Source organism: Hipposideros armiger, unplaced genomic scaffold (assembly GCF_001890085.2).
Source record: "Hipposideros armiger isolate ML-2016 unplaced genomic scaffold, ASM189008v1 scaffold_482, whole genome shotgun sequence".
Taxonomy (NCBI): domain Eukaryota; kingdom Metazoa; phylum Chordata; class Mammalia; order Chiroptera; family Hipposideridae; genus Hipposideros; species Hipposideros armiger.
In genome coordinates, this window is record NW_017731832.1 from 288,160 (window position 1) to 296,960 (window position 8,801).

The 8,801-nt window shown below is 57.5% G+C and overlaps 1 protein-coding gene across 1 annotated transcript; it reads right to left on the reverse strand.

The window, feature by feature from the left end:
- Positions 1–900: 900 nt before the first annotated feature.
- On the reverse strand, positions 901–8,564 carry LOC109395714 (keratin, type I cytoskeletal 42). Its single transcript, XM_019666979.1, has 8 exons — positions 8,020–8,564; positions 5,677–5,759; positions 5,400–5,556; positions 3,631–3,792; positions 2,900–3,025; positions 2,426–2,646; positions 1,330–1,379; positions 901–1,209 (listed from the first exon to the last, which is right to left on the reverse strand). Exons 1-8 carry the CDS (start codon positions 8,479–8,481, stop codon positions 1,112–1,114), a joined length of 1,359 nt encoding a protein of 452 aa, XP_019522524.1. The 5' UTR covers positions 8,482–8,564; the 3' UTR covers positions 901–1,111.
- Positions 8,565–8,801: the final 237 nt, after the last annotated feature.

An 8,801-nucleotide genomic window follows, 5' to 3' on the forward strand; every position in this document is an offset into this window, starting at 1 on the left:
TTCTCAGGGTGAGGTGAGGGGCATTTACCTCAGGTCCCAGCCAGCTAGAAACCTAGAGGACACTGCCCAAGAAGAGGGTCCTCCTGACACCCGCCCCCCGCCGGTCTCCCACATCCTTCCCCAGAAGCCCTACCCAGTCCCCTGATGTGGCCTCTCATGATGCGCCCTGAGCCACCCTACAGCCCCACCCTGCCCTGCCCACCGCCCCCAGCCCAGCCCTGGGTCCCAGGGTCCCAGCAGGCCCACTGGGCGGAATGTGGTCATGTCTCAGACTGCCGATGGCTTCCACTTCCCAGACAGGCCCAGACAGTCCCCGCCAGCAGCTGAGAGAGATTCCCCAATAACCTGGCAGCTGCCAAGCCACCAAAGAAAACAGGACGCCCCCCACGCTCACACACACAGTGGCCACCCCGCCCCACACACACCCCTGAACTGGGCAGAGCCAGTCTGGTTTCCTGGGCTGACTGTGCCGCTGTCTCCTCCTCTCACCCATCAATGTCCGAGGCCATTCTTTCGGAAAGTCCCCTGCCATCCCCTCTCCCTCTGACCTTGAACCCGGACCTGCCCAGGGCTGAGGCAGGAGTTCTCGTATAACAGGCATGGTTCCTCAGAAAGTCTAGGGACCCTCCCAGGGACCAGCCACAGGCAACTGGGACCCAGGGGATGTTTCTTAAAACCTTTCTCAGCTTGTTGGGCTGTCCCATACCCCACCCCCGACCCCAGCCCTCAATCCTCCTGCCTCTTTCCTTTCCTCCCAGGAGCCCCAGGCCTGGATGGGGTGGGTAGAACAGGCTGGCCGGTGACAAGCACCACTCAAACACTAAACAAACTCTTCTCCTCCCCCAGTCCCTAGGCTCACACTGCTCCAAGCCAATGACCACACCAGATCACACAAGGCCCTGAACTTCAGGCAAAGCTTTAATAGTGTTCACTGGGGCAAACCCAGGAGGCCCCCTCAGGGAGGGGTTGCAGGAAGCAGACACAGAAAGGTAACAGCTCTTGGGCAGTGGCCCAGATGGGCACTTAGGGCTCAGCCGTAGCGTGCTAGGAGCTGGAGGCGATGGCTGCCCTGTGACCTTCAAGGCTGGGCTGTTGCAAGCAGAAAGGGACCTCAGTGGGTGGAACGGTGGACTTTCTCTCGGGAGGAGACCACCTTGCCATCCTGGACTTCCTCCACGATGGTGCGCACCTGGCGGCTGGTCACCGTGGCTGCAGGAAGTAGAGGAGGGGGGTGCAGGGAACCTCAGGCCAGAGCCCCTTCCCTAGTCCCCCACACAGAAGGGTCCTCAGCCCCTCCTATCCCCTCTGGGCAGGGGTGCAGGCTCTTACCTTCCCGGGTGGGCTGTGAGGCCAGGGACGAGGAGTACTGGGTGGACAGGCTGCAGGAAGGGAGAGGGGAACCTATCAACCCAGGGGTGCTGGCTGGAAGCCCAGCCCCCTGGGAGGAAAAGCAGCTGGAGCAGCCCAGGGTGAGGGGAGAGAGACCCTAGCAAATGGGAGGGAAGTCGCAGCTGGGAGTGCACGGAAAAGAATGGCAACCACAGGGTCAAAGGGCACAGGCCCAGTGCGCAAAAGTAGGGAAACGGGACACCCCGACAGGAGGCCCAGAGGCACCCTGCAGCTAATCAGGGATTTACAAGGAGAAACGGAGCAAGTTGTTTTTCCATATCCCTCAGGGCCCAACAAATAGACTCAATTAAAGCAGGAGAGACTGTGGTTAAACTGTAAATCGACTTTACCGTCTTCAGGGAGCAAAAAAAGCTAGAATATATGACTAAGCACGGAGACTCCGGGACATTCTCAGCCCCTTTACAGGAAAGCCACGATCCACCTCCCAACTCCAAACCAGATAGCCATCCTGCTCCTCATCCCGTCCCAGGTAATGGCATCACCAACCACACAGTCATGGGAACCAGAAACCCAGGGTCATCGTTACCCATGTCTTCATGTGCTCACTCAGCACTTATTGAGTCCTGCCTGCGAGCCACGCTCGCGCCCACCTCCAGGCATCCGGCGTGCTGTTTTTCAGTATAACACATCCTTCTGGTTCACTGCCTACCTTTCCCTGCCCTCTGCCCCCGCCTCACGGCTCCAGCCTCCTAACAGGTCTCCCTGACCACACCCTGGCCCTGCTCATGCATTTCTCCCTCTGCAGCCAGAGCGAATGCTCTGCGACATCTTGGTTGTACCCCTCCTGTGCAAAATCCCTCCGCAGCGCCCCATTGCCTACACCATCTAGTCCGCATGCTTTCAAGTGACCTTCGACACTCCTCACAGCCGGACCCCAGCGTTCTCAGTTTCACCCTCTGCAAACTTCCAAACCTCCTCCTGGCCTTTGTCGGTGCCGACCTCGTAGCTCAAAGGTCCCTCCCTGGGTGAAGCGGCCCCAGCCCACCAGAGCAGGTGCCAGGGCGCCCCCACTCACTGGGCGTCCTCGCCCTCCAGCAAGCGGCGGTAGGTGGCGATCTCCTGCTCCAGCCGAGTCTTCACGTCCAGGAGCACCTGGTACTCATGGTTCTGTCGCTCCATATCACAACGGAGCTCGCTCAGCTGCTGCTCAATGCTGCTGATGAGCCCCTGCAGCTGGGCCAGCTGAGCCCCGTAGCGGGCTTCAGTCTCCGCAAGGCTGCCCTCCAGGGATGCTTTCTGTGGGCCAAGGTGTAGGCTGGGTGAGACTGAGATGGGACTCTTCCCCATGGCAGAGCACCCAGAGGAGGCCCCACCGTATGGGATAGTGGGTGCTGCCAGCATGGCGGGGCGGTAACTAGGGCAGAGAGGGGGCCCGTGTCACTGTATGAAATGACACTGAGGGGGTCTCTGGTTCTTCGAGTGGGAATCTACAAGGCTGGGCCAGCCCTGGGATGACAGGTACAAGGCAGGGAAGGGACGGAAGCCTTACCATGCTGAGCTGGGACTGCAGCTCTATCTCCAGGTTCTGCACAGAGCGGCGAAGCTCGGTGATCTCAGTCCTGCCACTCTGCAGGGCCTCAGTATTGGTGGCCACCTCACGGTTCAGCTCCTCTGTCTGGAAGGCAGGGTGGGCCACAGGGGATTGAGGAGGTTTGTGGAGGTGGCACAGGGGACAAGGGCCACCCCTGAGCCCTGACCTCCGGAGCCTGCTCTCCCAGCACTTTCCTGGACTCTGTAGGGCCCCAAACACACCTGCACACAGACACCCTCTGTGCCCATGTGGGAACTTCGCAGAATTCACCTTGCTTTGTGGTTATTTGCATTGGTTACTCCTCCTGAGCTGCAAGCACTACTCAAAGACAAGCCCCAGGTTTTACTCGTTTTGTGCCTATTACTGTCCGGGACACTGTAACTGCTCAGTGTGTGTTTCCCAAGGGTATGAGTTATGCATCCAAACACACACACATACCTACGAAGGCCTGTACAGGAGAAGCCCTCACTGGGAGTGAGGCCTGATCTGTTGCCCCAGCCACAGTGAAGGGCTGTGTGAGCTTGAGGCCTCTCTAAGCCTCATAATCTGCATCTAAGCATGAGGGGTTGGTCCAACTGGTTTCCAAAGGTCCTTCCAGCTGGGACAATCTGTGGATCTACACATTTTCCAGCACGTACTCAGCACATGTACCCACATGTGTGCACACCTGCTCACACGCAGCCACCCACCTTGCTGAAGAACCAGTCCTCAGCGTCCTTGCGGTTCTTCTCCGCGATCTTCTCGTACTGGTCACGCATCTCGTTCAGGATGCTGCTCAGGTCCACCCCAGGGGCGGCGTCCATCTCCACGCTGACGTCCCCGCCCACTTGGCCTCGCAAGGCATTCATTTCCTGGGCAGAAAGGAGAGCAGGAGCTCACCCAGGGCTATCCTGGGGAGAGACCCTGGGGCCTGCCTTTCTAACTTAGGGGATGGGTGCAGATGACAGACAGGCATAGACAGACCAATAGCTCCTCACCCTGAAAGTGAAGGCCAATGTCATGTCTCAAATGTGCAGGGCTGTGGGTATCAACCATCTCCCCCAACACACACTCAGGGTCTACCCCCAATGCGTGCTAGGACAAGACAGGTGGCAACTCTCCATTATGGCAGGGGGTTAGCCAGGACAACCTCACTCACAACCCTGACTACCAGCCTTGTCACCCACTGCCAACCACACAGCACCCCAGGAGGAAAGCAGTTCCAAGTCGTTATCAGTAGAGTCAGAACTCATTAAGAAATGCAATCCCTGGGGCCGGCCGAGTGGCGCGTTGGTTAAGAGCTGGCTTGGGACACCAGAGGGCCCCAGTTCAGATCCCACATATGAGGGCCAGTGACACTGCCCTCTACAGCTAAGATGCTGAACAACAGCTCAACCTGGAGCTGGGCTGCTGTGAGTCGCTGGCGACAGCGTAGGCTGCAGCCCCTGCTGCAGTGGGTTGCCATGGGCTACCGTGTGTAGCCAGCAGCCAGCATGAGCGGTCAGCAGCCGCTGTGAGCAGCCGGCCGCCCAGAAGCCGGCGACTGATCTGCCTCACCCGGGAAGAGCGCAATGATGGTGCCAACTTGGGCCAGTGAAGCAACGTCCTCCACAACTAGACTGAAGAACAAAAGGACAGCAACTTGTCTGTTCCCCTTCCCCCAATTCCCCAGCGCTGTTCCAATCCCCCAATTCCCCAATAAAAAAATCTTAAAAAAAAAAAAAGAAGAAAGAAATGCAATCCCTGTAACCAGCCTCAAAGCCAAGTGGAGATAACTTTCTGGGCGCCTGCTATTTGGAGGTTAGGCTGCCCCAGCTCAGGTCAGCCCAGAGGTCAGCTGAGAAGAAAGCCACAGGCTCATTAGTCCCCCTGCAGGGTCTTGAGTTGAGCCTTGAGGTCTCTGGGACCCAAAGTTCTCTGAAAAGGAAGGTGGGAGAGGTGGCAGAATAGTGGAGTCGGACCTGGCTGTGAACATGGGTCTGACAAACCAGAGGGAAGACCCCCGTGCAGCCTTGGATAAATCCCTTAACCTCCCTGAGCCTGAGTTTCTTCACTTTTCCCTGGAAAACGGAAAAATGAGCACCCTTCTGCCAGTGCTGCTGTCAGTATCAGCTGAAATAATTGCTGTGAATCACTTGTAATGTACTGGGCAGGTGTTCATTGTTGTTCTAACTCTCGCTATTATAATTAATTGTAATAATTAGCATGCATGTTCTTAGACTGATTCGTTCATTAGATAGTTAACTGCCACTACACAGTGGGCTGTGCCTCGAGGGACATGGGGAGTGTCTTTGAGAGGAGAGGGCCCTCCAAGCCTCACCCAGGGCCCTCTGAGGGTCTCCCAGGGTCAGGATCAGGAACCCACTCCTGGAAGGGCCCCAGTTGCAGAGCATGGCCCTGGCCCAAGAAGGTTCCAGGGCCCCAGCCTTGTTTGTCCCCAGGCAAGTTTCTCCTGCACCAATTCCTGAGCTGGCCTCACCTCCTCATGGTTCTTTCTCAGGTAGGCCAACTCCTCATTCAGGTTCTCGATCTGCATCTCCAGGTCGGCTCTGGCCAGGGTCAGCTCGTCCAGCACCCTGCGCAGGCCATTGGTGTCGGCTTCCACGCTCATGCGCAGGTTCAGCTCCGTCTCATACCTGGAAGGGGTGGAGGCATGAGCCATGGAGAGCCACGAGGTCACCCCCTCGTATACACAAAGGGCTCTGTGGTGTGCCGAGCGGGACCCACCACCAGCAGTCCCAGAAGCTCAGACTCACTTGGTGCGGAAATCATCTGCTGCCAGGCGGGCATTGTCGATCTGCAGCACCAAGCCAGCGTTGTCGATGGTGGCTGCCAGGATCTGGGGGAGGTGATGGGTTCGGTGAGCTAGCACCCTTGCAGCCCTAAGAAGGCCCTGCAAAACCCCTCTTGCAGCCCTTTTGAGGGTGGGACAGAGTGAAGAAGGGTCCCTGTGGTCTTCTCCTCCTCTGAGGTCCCTTCTGGGGGGCTCACAGAGTAGTGGGGGCATGATGCCCAGGCACAGGTAACCATGATGCCAGGAGAGAGACCCACATGCACCCCTCAACCACCATGGGGTCACTGCCCACGCTGCCTGAAACTTGCTCCCTCTTCCCCAACTAACTTCACCTCTAGACTCAGTCGCCACCTCCTCCAGGAAGCCCCGCTCAGGTCCCCATCTGGGTCCCTCCTCCCGGACATACCTCCTCCCTGCCCATCTCTCTCTCATCGCACTTCTCCCAAGTGCAGTTTTTCCATGACTTTTTTTGTTATTTCCTCCTCCAATGGACTCTGAGCTCCGGGGGACAAGGTCATGCCTGTCTCATTCCCTTCAGAATCCCCAGCCTTGAGCACAGTGCCTGGCCCAGAGTTGGCCCCGAAACACTAGTTTTATTAAGTGATTAATTAGATAATTAGTGAGGTTATGACTGGGCCCACCCCAAACCTAGGGCAAAGATTTCTTTTCCCACAGGTCATCCGGGAAGTTTCAATGAGAACATGGAAGGCTCTGGAAGGAGCAGAGGGTTAGTTATTATTACTGCTGCTGTCACTGTTACTGTGAGAAATGCCCAAGAGAAGCTGCAATCAAAGGCCGTGGGAATGAGAGGAGAGCGAGGCCCAGCGGGGCAGAGAGGAAGTCTTGGCATAGGTGGCAGTCGAGCTGAGTAGAATTTGGAATTTTTTAAGGATGAGGGTTGAAGTGTAGGAGGTGTAACCGGGTGAACTACCGGGGCTAAAGCAGCCCCAGTAGGCTTATCCCGAGAGCCAGTTTGTTACCCACTCCAGGCTTCCGTGGGCCTGTCCCACCCACCTCCCTGCTCAGGAGGCTCATTGGGCCCAGGGAGCAGTGGTTGTGAAAACCCCTGCAGGGCACAGTGACTCAGAGGGGCAGAAGTCTGGTTGTTGTTGCACTGGGGGTTGGTGGTGAGGAGCTGGCTGACCCCGAATCAGGAGCACTGACTCACCAGGGCTCCCCTGGTTTCCCCGCTGCCCAGACCAAGCCCAGTATCTGATCTGGCACTCCCAGTAGCCCTGCTTCCAGGGGGCAATTGCAGGAATTCCCTGCCTGGCAGAGGTCCCAGGCAGGAGCAGGCAAAGCCCCTCACAGCACCACGCCTAGTTTTTCTACCAGCAACTGAGCAGGCCTGACCACTCCCAGCTAACCTGGCCTGGCTCTCCCCATCTCTTTGACTTCTCACCTGCCTCTGGGGGCTGCAGCACTTGTAGAACTCTCCAGGGGCAGGGTTTGTGCAGAAGACCCAGGTGTGGCCACGTTTACAGAATGCCAAGGTCATGTTCTTAGAGATCCTGAGTGTGTGTGTATGGGTGTATGTTTTGTCTCCTCCCTCAGACTACGTTAGAGAAATTCCTTCCCTTGGGAACTTCCAGCCTGAGTGGGAAGACACAGCTCCTTCCTTCAGGGACCCTCCCCCAGTCTGCAAGGAGAGATATGGCCTGTGAGCCCAGGGACTCCCAGAATGACCATCATGGAGGGAATGAGGAAGACCCACAACAAAAGCAGGCATGAGAACATGCCAGATTCAGTGAAATCAGCACAACAAACAGGGTGTAAACCGAACCTCAAAGTGTTGAAGGGACCCCAAGATCTGGGGATAAAAGGCAAGTACCATCCATCCAGGAGGACTCCCTGGAGGAGGTGAGGCAGGCAGGCTGCATACCCAGAGGGGGATGGAATAATGAGAAGGAGGAGCCCAGTCTCTTCTCCCGGCAGCCACACCCAACGCTTCCCCACCTCTATGCCTTTGCCTATGCGATTCCCTATACCTGGAATACCATCTGCTGCTTTCAAGGTTCTGAAGCCTTCCCTGCTTACTCCTCCATCACCCACCCCAAATATACACCCGTCAGAAAGGGAAAACTCCAAAAAAACCTCCCTGCATGGGATGTCCTCAAGGCCTGGGACCAATGACTGGCCCAGGGCTGGGTTCCAGAGCAAGTAAGTGAGTGAGTGAATGAGTGAATGAATGAAGACCTAAGATGGAGGAGAAATGTTCGCAAAGGTCCAGCGTTGGGATGGACTGAGTCAGAAGCAGGTACTAAGGACAGAGGACAGAGGGCAGGAAACTGCCTGGTCCACACACCTTGTTCCTCAGCTCCTCGATGGTCTTGAAGTAGTGGCCGTAGTCACGGGTGGGCTCAGGACCCTGCTTCTTATACCAGTCACGGATCTTCACCTCCAGGTCGGCGTTGGCCTCCTCCAGGGCGCGCACCTTCTCCAGGTAGGAGGCCAGGCGGTCGTTGAGGTTCTGCATAGTCTCCTTCTCGCCACCCCCCAGCAGGGCATCCGACACACCAAAGCTGGAGCCGAAGCCCCCACCCAGGTTGCAGGTGTAGCCCCCACTGTAGCCACCCCCCAACCCCCCCGAGAAGCGGGACGAGGTGACCGACATGTTGCCACAGCTGCCGGCTCCCAGGAGGCTGGGGGCTAGGCAGGAACCCCCAACACGGACTGTGGACACCCGAGAGAAACCCCCGCTGGGCACATATGGGCCCTTGACAGAGCCAGAGGTTGAAAACTGGCGGATGCTGGTGGTGGTAGCCATGGTGTCCGCGAGTCAGGAGCAGTGTCTGGTCTGGACAGAGACCCCAGGCAGTTCTTTATAGCCAGGCTATAGGGGGCTGGGCCTCTGGCCCTTGAAGTCAGAGCCAAAACCCCAGCCACGTAATTTGCTTCTGTACCAGCCGCCCAGGGCCTGGGGCTCAGGCTGGACATGCTGAGTGCATCCCCCAAGCCCCCTCCCCTGCCAGAGCCTGGCCTGGGCAGGCGGCCCTTAGCAGCCCATTGTTCAGAAACAAAGATGGTGTTGGATCTGCAGCCCCGGGGTAGGGTGATCCTGCATCCTCAGCTGCAATTAGGCTGCTG

What these genes read in the sequence shown, in the direction of transcription:
- LOC109395714 (XM_019666979.1), bottom strand. Translation starts at nt 8,481, where the DNA reads ATGGCTACCACCACCAGCATCCGCCAGTTTTCAACCTCTGGCTCTGTC. An exon ending in TCGAGGAGCTGAGGAACAAG is followed by an intron (nt 5,760 to 8,019) that starts GTGTGTGGACCA and finishes CACCTCCCCCAG; the next exon opens with ATCCTGGCAGCCACCATCGA. An exon ending in GCAGATGATTTCCGCACCAA is followed by an intron (nt 5,557 to 5,676) that starts GTGAGTCTGAGC and finishes CACCCCTTCCAG; the next exon opens with GTATGAGACGGAGCTGAACC.